The 19,950-nt window shown below is 34.9% G+C and overlaps 1 protein-coding gene across 5 annotated transcripts in view; it reads right to left on the bottom strand.

The window, feature by feature from the left end:
* Positions 1 to 19,950, bottom strand: part of tbc1d22a (TBC1 domain family, member 22a) — a 218,954-nt gene that overhangs the window by 112,047 nt on the left and 86,957 nt on the right. For all 5 annotated transcript variants that reach the window (XM_015352687.2, XM_015352685.2, XM_006633433.3 and 2 more), the window contains one exon: positions 7,187 to 7,293. In XM_015352687.2, the coding sequence (XP_015208173.1) occupies positions 7,187 to 7,293 (107 nt within the window). The remainder of the gene's footprint in view (positions 1 to 7,186; positions 7,294 to 19,950) is intronic.

A 19,950-nucleotide genomic window follows, 5' to 3' on the forward strand; every position in this document is an offset into this window, starting at 1 on the left:
ATGCTACTGTGCTGCCAAACAATAATAAGGTAGCCATGTTTAAGGCAGCCAAGGCAAAAGTCAACAACTTTTCACTGAAGATGTATGAATGTTATGATGTGCAAGTGTATTTCACAGAATATGTTCATTCACTAAAAGGCTGCATTGAAGTGCTTGATTGACATTCTCTCCTAAAAACAGTTCTGTCTCAACTGGACTGAAATGTCATGGGAATATGTAAGGAAATATATAAATATATAAAAAGAAAATATATATTTTGGGCCCTCTGCTACCATATAACTGTTTTGAAGTCTATTTGCTGAAATATGAAAACACTCTCCTGTTCTGTGTTGAGACTGTCAGACTTGAAGCAGTTCTACAAAACTTGATAACCTAGGTTTTATATTTTCCATTCAATCCAAATTAAATACATGACAGAAATCTGTTGTCTAAAAGCATGTATAATTTCATTTTAAATATCTATTTTAATATCAGACTACGTTTAGTGTGAAGCAAGAATCAAAATGAATGTGAACATTACACTATCTTCCCAAAGAAAGACAATCTGTCTGGAACTTCAAACTATATAGCAGTTAAAATTATCACACAAGTGAAATGTGGTAACTAAAAGTCTATGCTCCGATTTAGTTTTTTAATCAATTTAATCAATTTAGAACAAATAAGAAACAATTTTAAAAATATGTGCAAGCATTACATATGCACATATCAGAAATGTGCTCTAGCTCATTCACTTGGCTTTCAACAAGAGGAAAATGTGTTTCTATTATCATGACCTTGGCACAAGCTAATTATGTTTAGGACACAAGGGAAAGAGCATTTCCCCCCTAATGATTTATAAACAATTTTAACAGCGTTGAACTCCATTATGACCTTAATTAGTTTGTGATCCTTCAGCAAACCACCCAGCCTCTCGAGCTTCAAACTGCATAATGTAAAAGGGTGCAGGAAAAGAACTGTTAATCTTTCTGAGGCATTTTAAGTCCCAGTTCCAAATACACGTGATATCTGATGATGAACGTCCCACTGCATGTAGATTTCCACTACCCTACTTCTCAAAACTGTTTATATGGCAGATCTTTCCAACGTATTATATTTTGCATTTTCACATAAATTCAATTAATGCTAGATAGTATAATAGGAATAAAATATATAAGATAACTGTGCGCAGATACATTCTAATTATTTGTTGGAATTTAAACAATATAAAAAACAAGATGAAAAATTAATCTACTATATTAAAATTAAGGAAAATGTCAGCATAACCTAAATACTACTAAATAAAAATGGTTCTGCATCTTGAGTGGATTGACAAAATCTTGCTGAAATCAGTAAGATTGGAATTCCAGGCAATTGGAGCACCTTTCTCTGAACTCCATTAGTATTACTTTCTCTCTACTCCATCTGCCCTTTAATATCAGTTTGTTTCAATGCCAATGCGTGCACTGAGACATGGAGCTGCAATTCATTCTTCACTACTTTGCTTCAGTACCCTTCAAGATTGAAAAACTAATCCTTTCGTTCAATCTTATTCTTGCAGACCATCACAAAAGCAAAAATCAAACAGGCAATTAAAATGTTTCTTGCAAAATATGTTTATTGTGTATCAAATAATTCTAGTGATAGCTGTTCCTAGAAACAAGAAGGACATTTTCCAATACACCATAAAAAACCTAACAAAAAATACTTTTACATTTGCCAAATCTGCCTCTGTCTCGCACATGAAAATTTTCTTAAATACATAATTATGATGGGAAAGAAATAAAACTACAGATTTAATCAACTTTAGCAAAGAGATCGGTTTTGTTTCACTTCTAAACCTTTTATTTATTTCCTGTGAAGAAATGCAAATTTTCTTCTTTTCAGCTTCTGGTATCTGTGCCTATTTGTTGATGAAATTTGAAAGAGAATCAGATGGGAATGAGCCTCATGGTCAAAGTGGGTGGGCGATGTATTGGGAATTAATGCCTCCACTATCACTATAATGGCTGGTAAGTTAAGTGGAGGTCGGACCACCATCTCAACAGAACCTGTGCTGACACAAAACAAATGTGATCTCAGAGAGACTGGCCAGAAACAACACCAGATAACAGCTGGTATTGCAGGGCCAGAAGCAGCAGTAAGAATTCTGCTACGTTCAGGAGGCCTACTCTGATGGTGAGTCAGACACAACAGTAAGGAAGAGTCTACGGAAAACAGTGTTAACTCTACAGCCAAGTCCGCTGGCCACACTACACATCTTTAAGGCTCCTTTAATCCGATCAATTCGATTTTGACAATGATCTACAACAGCTTCTCAGATGGTCACCCACAGCAGTAACAAGTTATCCACCTTTCCTGGGTAACAAAAAGAACACGGTAACACCAAAATATTTTCCTTATGCCAGAGAACGAAAGGAAATAGGAATTTGTTCATGCAAGTCCAAAACCAGCAGAAACCAAACTACACTAAAGTCTGAACATGGACTTCCTTTTCAAATACCAATGTATACTTTAGCAGCATTTGACATTTGTCATTTGCCAACTAAGCAAATAATTTAAACTCACAAAACACACAGATTTAATTTCAACTCTTATACTTTAAGAATGTTTGACATTCAATCTCTTTGGGGAGCATTAAGCCACCAGTAGCAAATTGAAAACCAGACAAAGGTAAACGTTTTCTCAATATTTCATTTTGCCATTCTATATTCTGATGACTACATTTTCACTCAAAGGTTTAACTTTCTTCATATACTTAAAAACAGCACAGAGAAGTGAGCAAACTCAGCAAGAATCACATTTCTCCATATCTTCAGTAAACAATTCTGAAAAAATGTTTACTGTACTTTTGTCTTCAACTTTTTTTCAACAATGCAACTTAACATTTTGAATTAATTTTATTGCAAAATGTTTTAAGTACTGTGCATGAACAAATCTTGTTCAGTATTTCATTCACTTTCACGGACATAAAAATTCATGAAAGATACCAAATGATGTCTTAATTCAGTAACTGACACTGAGAAAAAGGAGTCAAATAGCAGCTGTCTACCTTTTCACACAAAACACAAAACACAAGCACCCTAATGGAAATTCTTCTCAAATAACCATCTGAACAAAAATGTTTTAATATATACAGCACAGGCCTACACATACAAACATCCACATCATGTCGTTAAACAGAGCACACAAATTGCTGTTAGCAATATAATTTGAGCCTTAATTTACAGTTTTCTAACATATAAGATTAAATTACTTAGACAGATCATCTAACCTTAAAATATAATCTGGGAACAGTATAAAAAAGTAAATTATATTCATGCAGTAATGCCAGAATTTACTCTATCAACATAGACCTTGCTTTTGGAAAAGATAACATTTATCAAATTTTGAATTGAGATAAATGAGTAAGGACATTCTTCTAAGATGGGAGCAATCAAACATCCCAAGCTTTTTTCTATGAAACAGAAAAAAGCACCTTAGTTCTTAGCTCAATACTATCATGCTAGTAGAATTCAAATGCCACTGTACATGTCACTCATCCACTTAAATAGATGTTGCCTAAAGAAAAAATAGTTGTATTTATTTCCACATAGACAAAATATGTATCTAGAAATTACATTTCACACTGATAAAATAATTTGCTAAAGCCAAGAGAAAAACAGAATTGTACTGTGCCAGTGTAGAATTTGTTCAGATACATCACCTTAGGTTCCTTTCTTTCTTTACAAAAATAAGTATAAACTAGTAATGAGTGACAAAGCTATTTACATATATTCATAAGGCTCAGGCCTTTAAGAAATTAAAATAACATCACATACAGATGTGATGTGTATTATGGATGACTGTTGTAAAAGATCATCTTTCCCAGTTTCAGATAATGACATTAAATCAAGCCTTTGCAATCGGAGTGAGGTAGTTTGACAATAGTAGCAATGATGAAATAACAGATTGTAAATGGTACCTCTTTACAGTCCCCACGGTTTGCAGTAAGCTTAATGGGGTCCTAAACTGACTGTGGACATTAAAAACAAATGGTCCCAGATTCAACACAGTGTGCCATGTATTGATATTCTAAGGGGTATACCTTTTAACTCTAACAATATTCAAAGTTTAATAGGAGAAAAAGTTATTTTTTTGCAATTAAGGAGTAATATGATTAGAATATAGTAGAGCAAATGATTATCAACCATATCAGATGCAGTATTAGATTGCTTGATTAATTTTGAGAAATTCTGTTTGGCCATCATAAAAGGACTTTGCTTGCCCATCCAAAACTGTCTAGCTGGTTATACAGAAGACTTAATAATAATAATGCATAGCATATAGAGCACTTTGAATTGTGAAGGATCCCAAAGCACTTTACATGCTGGAGAGGAACCACTTCATCCACCACAGAAGTGCAGCAGATCACGTAGGGAAATTAGAGATTACCTCACCGGTTTAATGAATGGCCACTGCTCCAGTTCAAATACATATGCCAATCATAAAGCAAAGAAAAAAATGATCCTGTATATTGACAATGCATAACTGTAGGTGGATACAGAACAATCACCTTCTGAACCCAAAAATTAAAAGACCTTAATCACCCTTAAAGCGACACTAATAGCAATGATGAAATAACAGATTGTAAATGGCACCTCTATTAGAGTCCCAACATTTTGCAGTAAGCTTAATGGGGTCCTAAACGGACTGAGGACATTAAAAATAAATGGTCCCAGATTCAACACTGTGCAATGTATTGATATTCCAAGGGGGATACCTTTAAACTCTAACAATTCCATTGTTAGAGCAATGTTGATCTTCCAGCATGAAGATCAAGCATAAACTGTACCAAACTGCAGGTTACATCACATTAGGTAATTGTATAGTCTCTGTATGCTGTAATACCATAATTCCAATAAAAAAACAGGTCTACTCAGTGAAGTGGTTACATGTAATAATAATAAAATTATAATAATAACAAGGAATTGAATTAAAGAGGAACTTTGGGAGAGCAACACACTAGTAGTCAAGGCAATCATGTCTCATTCAAAGGAGAACCTCTCTGGCAGCACAGTTTCATAAATTACCATACTGGGAATATATCTGGAAATTCTGGTCCTGACAAAAGAGTGCCACCTACTGGTCCACCATTTGCAGCAGCAACTGGGATTTCCTTATCGATTGCATCCCAGCACTGACTACTGACCATCTTCAGTACTAAGATCCACAGATCAACATAGATTAATTAGGATCTGTACTGGTGTCACTGATGCAGTACCAACGGACACACTAAAAGATTAATGAGGAAACTCTGTATCACAAGGTGGCAACACTCTGCATTCATAAATTTAATCTTGTTATTCTGGTCTTGATTGTTAAATGCAATACACTTCCATACCTAGTGGGTTAGAATGTAGATAAATGTGTATTACAATGGGAAAATAAGATGAAGAAATAAAATACATGAATAAATAATGATTATTGAAAGAACACACCAAAACAGGGATGGCATGTCATGATTAACACTGCTTCCTCATTGCTCAAGGGTCCTAAATTTGATTCTGGCCAGCAGCTCCCACCTGGCATTATAGAGATGTTTTGGGGCATGCTATTATTACACAATGATATATTCTGATCATGTTTATACAGTCCATTTATTATTTTTGTTTTGCACCAGACTTCTTTTTCAACTAGGTATTACTACAAAGAACAGAATGCCGTTTAACTAGTACCAAATTCCAATGTTTAGATAACCCTACCACAAAATAAAAAAAACTGCATTTATAAATAAGTAGGATTAAAACACTCTTATTATATTGCTTAAATTCCAGAAAAGGTGTTAAGCTCTGCAACCATGGAAATGCATGACAATTGGATCTCAGCTTGAGTAATAATCATTTTCTATGCTTCCAGGTAAGATTCAACATTCCAGTCAGGAGTGAACAACTATTCAGATTATTAGTGATGAACGCCAACTGGCAGGATTCAAAAGTGCAGTCAGGAGAGGTCAGGTACACTCAGCTTACTCTGGTTATGCACTTAAACACTGATAAAGGTACTGAATGTTGTCTGCTATTATAGCTTGTTGATTAACATGCCCTTTGAGGTTCCTGAAAAAAAGTACAACTTTTTACAATCTGTTAAGCTAACCTTTAAATACACACAAACACCCACATCAACTAGCCACAAAGTACCAATAACTGTTCCATGAATGGCAGTATATATTTAATCTACTTTCTGTTTTTTAGAAGTGAAGACAAGAATATAAACAGAAATTTACTAGATAGTAAAGTTATCACCATTGCTGCCACATAAGAAATGTTGGTATGTATGATATGTGGGCGGTGCGGTGGCACTGTAGCTAAGGATCTGTGTCTGTGGCTGTCACGGGTCAAATCCCTCGGCCACCCTCGGCCCTACTCCATTGGGCCCCTGAGTAAGGCCCTTAACCCCAATTGCTCCAGGAGCGCCGAATAAATGGCTGACCCTGCGCTCTGACCCCAAGATTCTTTTTCCCCTTCTGTGTGTCTGTGTGTCTCATGGAGAGAAAGCTGGGTTATGCGAAAATAAATTCTTAATGCAAGAAACTGTATACGGCTAATAAAGTGATCTTATCTTATGTTATCTTATCTTGGTGCCCAATGCAGCATGACGATTCTTTGTGATGCCAAACATTCCTTAGATTTACTCAGTGTAGCTTCAGTGTTTGGTTCTGCAGTGACATCTCGTGATATTTCTAACTGTGCCTTTTTCAGAGGCAAAACTATTGAGCCCGTGAGGGAATTCACAGGGCTCCTACATCTAAACATTTTAAATATAATAGTGTATCGCTTTACCACAGCTAACCACCTATCTTGGATTATTATCTATTTAGGTCTCCAGGGCATTATACATCACAGATACCAAAAAAACACCACTTTTGCTTTTCTAGCCTTCAATCAATTAAAGGTAAAGAGGAAAAACTGTGTACTGCTTGTACCATCCCAGAGTGAATGCTCATGACTGTGCCTCATGGGTAAAGAACCCATGTTTCATTTTGAAGAAAGTGAGCATATTTATCATACCTTTTATTCCAGGATACCAACTGATGACAGATTTCTGCTAAGGGACCACATAACTCTCTATTTCTGCACATGCATTCTTTTCTTGATATCCCTGAGGTAGTTCAAAGCCATGAAATTAATCAGTTATCCCCAATGGTTGAAGACAGGAGGAATCAATTTACCTGAATGCCATCAAGCAACTTGCTCATGCACCAGAAACTGTCAGCTTCAATGTTACGCAGAGCTTCTTCAGGCAGACTGGAAACATCAAAATTTTCCACCTCTTCCTCTGTTATGAAGAAACAGAAAGGGAGACAAATCAATAAACTATAATAAATAAATTGAATATGGCCAAAAGAATAACTGGTTAAACAGAAATAAAGCAGTTAAATGTCTATCTTCTTAAGAAGGACTTCAAAACACTGTTTTATTGTGATGAAACAGAATAATACAGATTTCTTGTGTGAAAGCCTGGCACTTCAACTTCACACAGCCACAAAACATGAAAAAGCCCATGTGTGATAAAACAAAATGATAAATAAGGTTTATATTGCTTTTTATCCTGCTCTCAATCTTAAAACACACTGCCTACAATTTTTTTTAATGTCAACAACGAGTTTATATATTTTAACTACAAAATGCTGCCAACATGAAACAAGATAAGTCAGTTGAAAACAAATTCTCATTTTCAGTGACATCTCTAAAGATGTCAAAGCAGTACACAGAAAAGGATATTTCTAGTCCTTGCTCAATGTATATTTAAAACTAGGTGCTACCTTACCATGGTCATAAAATTTACCTTCAAGTAAGGAGTCTCAGCTTATTTCCTATTTCTTTATATTTATCCCTGATTTAATGCCTGGTTTTGGGATTTATATTAATCCCACAAATGGAATGACTGTGCATGTAATACAACAGATTGGCTCTTCCAAAAACATTACAATGTTAAGTTACACATTGAAATTATATAAAAAAATTAAAAAAGGAAATTTTGTTAATAAACAATGCACCTGAAAACATTTCAGCACTGAGTTTATTCTTAGCAAGTGTCAGCATCAAATTTTTAACAGTGCTTTGAAACTATATTTTTACAAAACTGCTGCCTTTTGTTTTTGAACAGACTTTGCAAATTAGTTTTTTGCTGGGGACCATTTTTTTTTTGCCACTGTAGCACCTATTGTGAGGAACAGTGGATGATACGAAGAAGAAGCAAAACAATGTAAAATAGCAGTGAAATGTAAAAAAGGAGAGTCTTTCTAAACAAAGGCTCTTTACTCATTATATATTTAAGGGTTTACTCTGACAAAAAAAGCTGAGATATCTAGTAAGATTTACTATACATTACACTGATTATGGTAAGCCTGTATTTTTTTGATAGTTGGTCTCCTTGGTAACAAAAGCTGAAACCTTGCACACAAAGATTTATTGCTGAAGCTCTCAATAATACTGTAAAAGGTATTTAGGGAGCTGAAATGTAAAGCCCAGCTCAGCAGTTATGAAGATGAGATGCTTGGGTTGCTAATTATCACTGATCTGTTCCTTTTTTTCTGATGAATGGATATCACCATTGAGCTGAGGTAAAGCTCTTTTCAAGGTAAGATGCAAAATTGTTAAAGATAGAAAAATGCCCAGGAGAAAATTGTGATTCACTCAGTAGACAACAAATATAATGTTCCCCAAAAAACATTGTGAAACACACCTGTTGTCAAAATTCTTGGATTTCTAATCTATTGTAGCATGCAATTTTATTTTTTATGTGTCATAGGATAAAAAACATTAACCTGAATATATCACAAGAGATGCTGTGATGGATTGGATCCTTTTAAGTTACAGCCTGTCTTTACAGTCTTTACAGTAACCAGAATGTATTCACCCTGCTATTCAGATCCCACTGAATCTTGATTCCTTGTAGCTGCTTTGCCCCAAGACCTGAATAACCAAAGGCAAGCTTAAATGAGAAAAAACTCATTTGACCAATCTAGTTACAGTATCTCTGAGGTGATATGCACTGTGTGTTTTCCTTATTCGGGACACTGTCAGGTCTTAGGTCTTAGCGTCCTTGAGGAAAACCCACAAAACGTGGTCATATTGTACAAAAAGAAAAAACAGACATAGCACAAGGCCTGCTTTTTATTCGACCATGCAATACCATGCAATAAACAGCACCGACCATATGAAAACATGGCATTCTTGTTAAAATGATATACTTTGACTGGAAATATACTTTGTCATGAAGAAAACAAAATACAAGGCTGATGGTCACAGCAGGCACAGTGTGTCTGTGTTAATATCTGCAAAAAAAATATTGCTTAATTCCCAATTATAATGTCTCACAGCACTGTGCCTCATTTCCCGAAGTTTCCCCCATGGAGAATGTCATCAAACTATGTGCAGATACATAAAGGAAACAAAACTGTTGCCTGTGGAAAAACTGCTGTGAAACAGAGAAGGTGACATGCTGATTGAAGACACCCCTGATACATCCAGTGTTATTAGCTGCTGTTTTTACCATCCTAGGGTATTACCTCAAAAATTCTCTGGGTAAAACCAGCTGTTCCTTTAGGGGAGCTCTAACTATATGCTTTTACCACAGACAGGAGCAAAATGAATACAGTAAGTAATTAGTAGTTCTAGGTAGCAATGCCTACAAATATAGGCATGTAGATCAGGTCTAAGGTCTATGAAAAAATAATAAATAATAAACATAAAGAGCCTAAAAATATTAGAAAACTAAATATTTCATACAAGAAAAAAGACTAAATATTTGAGACAAGACTTGACAGGAAAGAAAGCATGTTATTTTCCTTTTTTTCTACTATAGATTTAATCTTACTGTTGCTTCCCTTGGCTACAACAAAATCATGTTTTTGTTAGGTACAACTTGTTCCATATTTCTTTTATTTTTTGCACAATTTAATTTTCAGCTTTAGGAAAAAGATGTAAAAGTATCACAATATCAATATAAATGTATTGTAACAAATGCATCCAAAATGATTTATATCATTTTCTAAAGTGCATGTTTTTATTCAAGCATTTCAATATTTCCAGTTCTGTAACAATACAATAGAAAAATCTGAATGAGCTTTCTTTTCATATATATTAAATAAAAGCTACAATTTTATTTGTACCAAATAATTTTTAGTCAGACCGCCAATTCAGGATCTGTTCATGCTACTCAGTCTTTAGACCTTAAAATGTCATTGTTGAAAAGAGAAGAATTGCTGCAAATTATTTGATTCAATAACCGAAGGATTTGGGAATTAAATAAGTAGATTTAAATTCTATGGTAGATTTAGATTATTAAAAACAATGAGAGGTAAAATGCTTAAAGTTGATTAATAACAGGCTATACTTTAGAATTTTTACATTTAAATTCAAAAGTATAGCAAACAATTGGCTCAGAGTTGCTGGGGTGTGGTTGTGATCCCAGGTGCTTGCAGTGAAATCGGCAACCGACTTGCCTCTCCTGTTAGTAACAGTGGAGCCTGTAATGTGTCAGCAAATGAAATGCTCCATAGTTTGGCAGATTGGGGGAGACTGTTTGCACTTGTGCACTCCTTGTGTGGGTACTGAGGATGAAGACAAGCAGCAAATCCGAATTCAAAAGTGTGCAGAAACTGATTTATTATAGTACTGAATTTTATTTAAAAAAACAGTGAACCTACAGTATCTTTCTCTACCATTAGTCAATAAGTCTAGATGACTATGAGATCTATTATTATATGTCCATCTTATATAGTGCCTTTCACAATCAAAGGATCCTATAGGACTTTACAACTAGGAGGGAATTAATGTCTCCCAAGACCAAAGAGCTAGGAGATGTTTGGCAGCAATTATGCATCAGTAACCCCAATGAAAAACAAATCGGATAGCGAAGCGAGTCATTGCTTCAATGGTTGCATTAACTAGGGCCTTTGGAAAGGCTAGATTATACAAATCCAAACTGGATTTCAACCAGGGCACTACGGTAACACTCCTCCCTTAAAAAGTGCAATAAGACCTCTATTGACCAAACAGTAACTAATTTTTTGTTCCAATTTAATGTCTTACCTAAAGAATGTCTCCTTCTAAAGCACATTGTTACTATACTGGGTCACATGTTTGAAACTATCTGGTTCAAAGGAAACATCACACACAGCAGTGATCTGCAATAATAAGTTGACTTCAGAAGACAAGGAAAAGTCCACTCCGCCATCTACATTGAAGGGTCTGCAGTGGAGATGGTGAATAACTTTAAATTCCTAGGTGTTCACATCTCTAAGGACCTTACATGGACACTCAACACCTCCAGTCTCATCAAGTAGGCACAACAGCAGCTGTACTTCCTGAGAAGGCTGAAGAAAATACGCCTGCATCCACAGATCCTCACCAACTTCTACAGATGTACGGTGGAGAGCATACTGACCAGCTGCATCACAGTCTGGTACAACAACTGCACCGCATCTGACCGTAAGGCACTGCAGCAGGTGGTCAAAACTGCCCAACACATCATCGGCAGTGCCTTACCATCCATCCAAGAAATCTACAACACCAGAAGTCTGAAAAAAGCCACCAAAATTATGTCTGACACCACTCATAACTTGTTTGTCCCCTACCATCTGGCAGAAGGTTCTGAACACTCCAGTCGCACACAACTAGACTCCAAAATAGCTTCTTCCCCAGAGCCATCAAGCTGGTGACGCCCCCACTCCCTCCCATCATACTATAATCTCTCCTAACTTCTTCCTGTACCTACACTGACTGTACACCAACACCACTACATACACAACAACTGAATGTAAGCCAAACTTCTACTTAAAGCTGTATTAGTTGTAATATTTATTAAAAACGGTACTATTTTTGCACTGTTCCCTAAATTACTTTGCACTGTTTTGTCCTGTTGTATTATTTTCTCTGTTTGCGTATTTGCACAGTTTTGATTACGTTATGTTATTACACTGTTATTGATAGTGTTACTGTCTATTGTCTTATCTTCTGTTCTATTTATAAACTGCACCTCAGTGACTAATGAGAAACAATTTTCACTATACTATGCACCTGTGTAAGTATAATGACAAATAAAGTTGAATTTAATTAATGTTTCAAAATATCTGAAAACCATCCAAAAACAAGTAAGAAGATAATTAAAATGGCAAAATCGCATTTAAGAAAAAACTAAAATATTTCTTTATAAAATGTGGATGATTCTCGTTTTTAAAACATTAATGTAATCCCAGCAGGATAGGAAAAAAATCAGGTGCCTGCTGATAGTGTAAACTGTAGTCTAGGTGTTAAAAAGAACACTTCACATACTTTTCAACACATTCAGAGGTGGTGTTGAAATTGAATATCAAACTAAATTAAGAGTAACTAACTCTAAAACTTTCATTTACATTTATTTGCCTACCAGTAGTACTTTGCTGTATGGAGAAAAAGTAAATTTACTTTACAAGCTATAAACGTTTTACATTGTGTTGCACGAAACAAGTAACAAAGTAAACTGTTCAAAAGCCTATGTTATTATTTTAAAAGCACTGTTAATTCAACAAAATTCTATTTGAAGTCTTACGAAGAAAATACTCAAGTGACTAAAACTGTGCTTAGTGAAGAGTATTAAGTAAACAGTTTTAGACACTGTATAATCTGAATTCATTACATTAATGAAACTCCAATAATCAATTCACTTATTTTAAGCAATTATTACTTTTAAGGTATAGTGAATGTTGAAATGAATTAAAGAAAGTTAAGGTGATGGTAGCAATGAAAAGGATAATGAAAACAAACAAGTATGTTACAAGTTGGGTTCCATGAATCACATAACACTATCACATGACTGAAAAATACAATACTACTAAACTATTAGTACTAATAACAATAACAATTGAAATCATGATCCCACAACAAATGCAATCATAAGCTTGCCAAGAGGCTTATACCAGTGATGCAGAAAAGACAAAACACTGAACAAGAGAACAATGAACAAGGGTGATACTATACAGAACACACTTTAGCATACAACTGAATACATCCTCAGATATGCAGGTGGATAGTTTCAGTCCACTCTGCTGATTATTCCAGACACTGGCAGCAATAAACTGAAATTACAACCACAGTTGGTAATTGCTCCTACAAGGTTCAGTTTGATAAGTTCAATATCTAAAATTGTAGGATGCTCAATAAATTAAGATGGAAAGGGTTTTTTTCTCAACTAAGCATGTTTAAATTAAATTTAAACCAGTGAAGCATCCATCTAGCATACAGACAAGGTCAACCAACCAAAGAATAAAGGTCACAATAAGAGGTGTGACAGAGGGTGCCAATGATAAATCTTATGGTAGAATGGGGAAATGTAATGTCTTACACAAGAGCACATTTAAGAGAACACTCTGTAAACCACATCATTGTAGGCCAAAATGGGAAGTATGAGCATTTAGTATGCCTAGAGACAAGTGTATGCCTAGAGAGACCTCTAGAGGGACCACATTCCTTTACTTAAAGATGTTTGCCATATTACACCATGCCTACAGCAGCTCCAAAAACATCTGGAAGTATTAAGTAGAGATCTCATTAATTAAAAACATATACTACAATATGATCAGAAATGAATTAAATTCATTTAATAAATAATAACTTCATATTTTTAAACTAAAATAAACATTTCTTCATTATCAATGGATTTTGTTTTGATCGTTTTTTAGTTGATTATTATAAAGGATGGGTAAAACCAAACATCTGAACTGATTTGATGGGTATGCATATGTAGTCACAATTTGGTCATGATGAAAAATCTAGCAAAAGGTAACATCCTTTTCAGGACCAGAGAATATTAATAATAAAAATAAAATCTAAGGATGATGAAAAATAGCCTTGAGGGAAATTATGATTGTATATAAGGCTGTCATTTAACATATCACTGTTGTATTAAACATTCTTCATTTGAGTTCCACTAGTCTGCCTCAGGCTTCACTTGATTTGATCTATAAGAAGCCGAAAAAGTTAACGAAGAGAAACTTTCATAAGATGATGTACCACAAAACTATGTCTGATTTTATGATAGATTTGTTAGATGGATCTGAAGTCTCCTGTAAACTCTCTGAACATAAAAGGCAAGGACTTCGATAGCTTTATTATAGGTTCAGGACAGACAGAAGACCACAGAAAATCACAGTCATATACTAGGAATGACTGTTAGACTATCTAGAAATGATGTAACCTAACATTCATTTTTATTAAAAAGGACACACAGGGCTTTTATCTGAAGAAAATTACATTTTGATGCAAAGATGGAACACAACTGTACGGTAGCATTGCAGAAACAACAATAATTTAAAATACAAGTTAAAATAAATGATTTTAAAAAAATAAAAACAACACTGAAGCTAAATTATTTTAATAGCCTTGAAATTACCTTTAATACTAGGTAAGATGTAAATCCATAGCACAAGTGAACACTGATAGCAAAAATGTTGCTGATAAAACATTTGGAATATTGAGACAAAAATGTGAAGTGTTTTATTTTCAGATATGAAAAGTACACACTGATATTTAAAACTGTAATTAACAAAATTGCTAATTAGTAAATTTCCCATGGCAATTTTATAAATATATATGCTTTTTAATTATGAGGTCAATTTACACTACTTCTGTTAACGTTTGTGTGACAAAGTCTGCAGTTTTCTGTTAAAGTTACTGCTACATGTTTTGTAATATGAGTAGGTTTATACTCCAAAAAGAAAAAAGCTGCAAAAAGACGTAACGTTTAGATATCTTCTGTTTTGGATATTTCACTATGTAAATTATCTGTTTTTACAGCAGTTTCATCAAAGTGATATTTAATAATGTGATAATTTTCATCAGTTACCAACAGTTGCTGATTGCCAACTATCAAACTTACACCTTTCTACAAATCTGTGAGAATGTCTCTTTTCTGTTAGGTTTTGATACAGTCCAATTAGGGAGCTAATAATGTTTGAAAAGAAAAAAATGAAAAACAGTAGATTGCATCACTGTCACAAGAAAACCAAGTTGAAAATGGTCACTGCTTTCTACAGGTATTCCTAGTAAAAACCACACGGAGAAACCTTTTATTAGGAACTGGAATTGAAATTTTTAACTTAACAAAAAGCTAATACATATATTGAGAATACATGGGCGAGATCAAGACTTTGTGCTCTCTTATCATAGCAGAGATGCCATCTCACAGACCCCAGGAGGGTCTCAGTTTAAAACTTTTTTTTTTATATATATACAGTCATGTTTTAGTTACAACCTTGGTAGTGCGAGTGTGGACAATATCATGCAATGATATGCACAGTGCAACAATTCCCAGTTACTGAAAATACATATAAAAAGTTCAAGGTATTCCTTGTGTGTTCTTCTATTTTGGAGTCTGTTGGTCTTTTGTAATTTGGAAGATGGGGGAATTCCATTAAAATTGATCAAATATCTGGAAATAATTGTTGTAAGAATGCAGGAGTGGAAGGATCCGCGGAGAGCACCACTAAAAGTCGATGACCCATCTGAGGCACTGGGGTGAGGTTAGCAAAAAACGGAAAAAAAAAACAAAAAGGGGAGAAAAACAAAAAAGGAAAAAGAAAAATGGACTTACCCTATCTAATGGGGTCCAGCCTGGAAGAAAAGTGAGCCAAAACAAAAAGAGGGCTCAACCTGTCCCAGTGGAAGATACACAGCAGGACAGGGGAAGAAAAGGTCAGCCTGACCCAGTGAGATACACGGCGGGAGAGGAGAAAACAAATAAAATAAAAAGAAGAACGGCGACTATACATTCGTATCACAATCCCCTCCGGGACTGTCAGTGGAAGGTTTTCCTCTTGAGGGTTTGTGCTCGTCCCTCCAGGGAGGTGTTCAGTGTATTATTAAAGGGCCCTCGCAGCTGTGGCTCATCCTTAATCAGCCAGAACACACGCGTCGCCCTTTATCCAGGGCTCTGCCTCCACACTGAACACGCCCCGGCATAATGCCACATAGTATGAATAATGACAGTAATATATGCATAATTCCTGTAAAACATGAGCCCAAAATATGTAAACACAAACTGGTTTGGAGCAACAACAGCATAAGGGTTGTCCCTGAAAGTGACCTTGTAAACCTCCCAACTGCATTGACTCATCATTCATACAATATCATTCATATGATTCTGACAAAATGTTTGATAGTTATTTGTTGAGCTGATGAGTTAGCAAATGTTTCCATAATATTGAAAAACAGTATTTAGCACAAATTACATTTTAGCCAGAAGCTGCATATCCCTCACAACAAGTAACTCACAACTGGCAACCTACTGAAGCTATGCAGGTGTGGTCAGTACCCGGATGGGAGACTTCCTGGGAAAGCTAAGGTTACTGCTGAAAGAGGTGTTAATAGGGTCAGAACAGGGTGCTCACCCTGTGGTCTGTGTGAGTCCTAATGTCCCAGGGAGGAGCGGTGGCACTGTGGCTAAGGATCTGTGACTGGAAGGTTGCCATTTCAAATCCTACAGCCAGCAGAGGAATCCTACTCCATTGGGCCCCTGAGCAAAAGGCCCTGAACCCCAGCTTCAGGGGGCTTGTGCAGAGTATTTTGTGGAACTTTTCATAAAATAACATCCATAAAATTACATTGAAAGTTTGCTTATTGCTGTTGTGTGTTGAGGAAGATGTATCCTAACCTTCAATGGATCATAATCACCAAGATCAAGATATGAATGAGGTTAAGACTTTAAGAACGCAATGTGTGCTTGTTTCATTGAAGAGCCTCAAAGAAAAAACGTCTAAAAAGGATCTGTAAGATACAGTTAAAGGAAGCTGAGGAACTTTTAAAAATGAGAAAGCAAAAGATCAGTTAAACTACAGACTGACTGTGGTTCAGTTAAAAAATAAATTTCTATCATGTATAAAGAAAATGGGCATGATCCAAGCATTAATACTCTTGCTATTTAGAAAATAAAATTTGGAGCATTTAATTTCATGATTAGAGAAGTCAAAATGCCAGCTGAGAAAGACACAAAAGAAAAAGTAGAAAACATAATATAAATGATTAAGGCAGAATGATGCCAGGGTAAAAAAAAATCCATCTCTATTTTGAGGGAAAGTAAACAGTATAACATGTATATCCAAAGATGATTCATGGTATTGTGTAAAGGTGGCCTATTGCACATAAGGAACAAATAACAGGTTTATTCCATGCTGAAAATAGAAGAAAGAAAACAGAACGTTTCGGCCATGGAGCCTTCCTCAGGTGTCAGAAAGACAGGGAAGTTGGCAAAGGTAATGTAGCGGGAGAACAAAAGCTGGGAGAGAGGAGGAGCGAGAGACGGGAGCAGGGGACTGAAAGAGTCGCCAATCGGGAAGTGTGAAGTCAGGATAGGTGAAAAGAGGTGTGAAATGAAACCTATAATGAATAGAGAGAATTTAGAAGAAAAGTAGTCTGTCACTGAGAGAAGGGTGAAGATGTGATCCTAGCTGCAGGATAATTGCATATAAGTTTTCAAAGTATTTCACCAAAAAGCATAGCTTTTCAAAGCTTCCCAAGTTATAATTTAATACTAAGAGAATGTGTGTTTGCTGGAACAAATAGGACACACTCACTGCACTTCACAATGACAAGCTAACTACAAATGCTGCAAAGACAGCATTACAGCAGCTATTATAGTTAATGCCTTTAACCTTCCATCACTGTCCAACTGCTATTGTTTACAAACTCACTCTTCAAAAATGTTACTTTGAGAGTGAGATGTATGCATATCGTGCATACCTGATAGATGCACATCAAAACACTATGGACCTGCATATGATTGACGAGATTAAATACAGTAATGGACACACACTGACAGAGCAATATTACTACCTTCAGTCAAAATTAGTGATGCATTTTTGGATGAAATTTGTACAAGATGTTTAACTGTTAGAAAGCATCAAAAAGGCCACGATCCACGCAATTATTTTTTTTTATGTTTTTCTGTTATTGTGTCCACATTCTATAATCATTGTTTTGTAACCATAATTGTACCTTTTGTGCATCGGATTCCTGAGGCCAAAGATTATCGTTTGTCATTATTTTATCATTTACTCAATTTACTCAACAAGTTGTAAAATGGCAAACAGCCATAAGCTCCCAGTAAACAAAAATAAAATGGAAAAGAGTAGTTTAGCCTTTACTTGAGAAACAACAGACAGGTTTTTGTAGTTCGTACTTGAACAGCCCAGAGCTGCAACATGACCTACCAGAGAAATTCAAAGTGAATACCTACCAGCATTACAGCCAGGTATATTAGCCTATAATGTCAGTGAGGAGAGGTACAGAATTAGCAGTGCCCTTGACTTACTGGGTAGTTAGAAATTCAGCAGGGAACACGAACATGCTAAAATTCAATTGCCACATTGCCTATCCTTTTTAAAAGCATCTATTTGGTGGTGTTTCAAAGATGAACTACTGAGCATCAAAATAACCTAATTATCACTGCACAACTTTAATATCTGACTGCAATTGTTTTTTTTTAGATACTAGAAATCTTGGCTTTGAGTTAACAATTTAAATGAAATCTACTTTAATTTTCTGAATTTATGATTAAAAGAAAATTAAGATTATAATGAGAAAATAAAAAAGTGAAAGTACTACAAATACCACAACTAAGCTGAACTGATCAATGGCAGCAAGGTTGCTCCTAAAGAGAAGAACATTAAAAATTACTTTCTTAAGTGGACCATACAGTGCCTTCCAGAAGCATTGGGACAGCTAAGACAAAACTGTTATTTTTGCTTTAAAATCATTTAATTTGTATTAGATATTATGAGATTAATCTGAATTACACATTTTAATTGGGTATAATTCCATGCATATATTTGAAAACAAGCTTTTTGCTCAAACCAGTGATTTCTAATATAAGTATTAGAACATGCTTCTTAAGAGCATTTCTGAGTATGAAAGTATTTGGTTGCAGATTTCTTTGAGGCAATAACTACATGAAGTCTGCAAACCAACAAGATCACAAAACTCTTTATGTAACGATTTGAGCATTGATCTTGCCTGCAAAATGGAATGTTTTTATGAAGGTATGTACAGTATGATCAGTCCAGTCAAATGAACAAATCACAGCTCATTATCCAATTCCAGACAGACAAATCATACTCGTCTTCATCTTCACCTGAAATGTATGTGTCTCAGTCAACTAGTTTTTATACTTTATTGTATAATTAATATAAGTTATTATATAGATAATGTGATATACATTCATGTTTAGAACAATATACATTTTCTGCTTATACAAGGACAACACCATTATTGCCTACAGGGTAATTCAATTCAATACATTAAAGTCAGCATACACCTTACAAAGGTGGAGAAAACATTTTATTATTGTCCTTACTTGCACACCATTGTTAAATTTGACACTCATTATTTTTTATATTCCACATCAAATGCACTTTACTTAGCACTTTAAGGTATTTTTACTGCACCTATTGGTAAAAAATGTCCTTATACAACTTTAGCTTTAGGGACACCCACACCACGTGTTTGGCCTTATTTTTTATCATATCTAACAGCGTACCATCTGATCACTGAATAAAAAAGCACCTATGTGTGGCTGATATTAAGTGTGTTCACAACTCCCCTCACCAACTTTATCATGAATTTTCAGCACAAAACTATTTATATGCATAATGCATTAGTGTATGTGTATTAATATACAGCAACTGTTAATGAATCAATAAATTCAACTGTTATTTGAGCTTGGATTGAATTTGAGCTTGAATTCTAGTATTGTACAAGCTCTTTGAAGCATTGTTATATATTGCCTTGTTGCATTACAATCACTGTATGAAAAGCATACATTATTATTTCTAAAACAGAATATTAAAAACAAAAATATGAAGTAAAATACTATATATTGATATGAAAGCTACTAAAAGAAGAGTGGAATGATTAAATTTCTAACTCATGAAATATGAGGATAACATCAGTTCATTAA

Source organism: Lepisosteus oculatus, chromosome 7 (assembly GCF_040954835.1).
Source record: "Lepisosteus oculatus isolate fLepOcu1 chromosome 7, fLepOcu1.hap2, whole genome shotgun sequence".
Classification (NCBI taxonomy): Eukaryota; Metazoa; Chordata; class Actinopteri; order Semionotiformes; family Lepisosteidae; genus Lepisosteus; species Lepisosteus oculatus.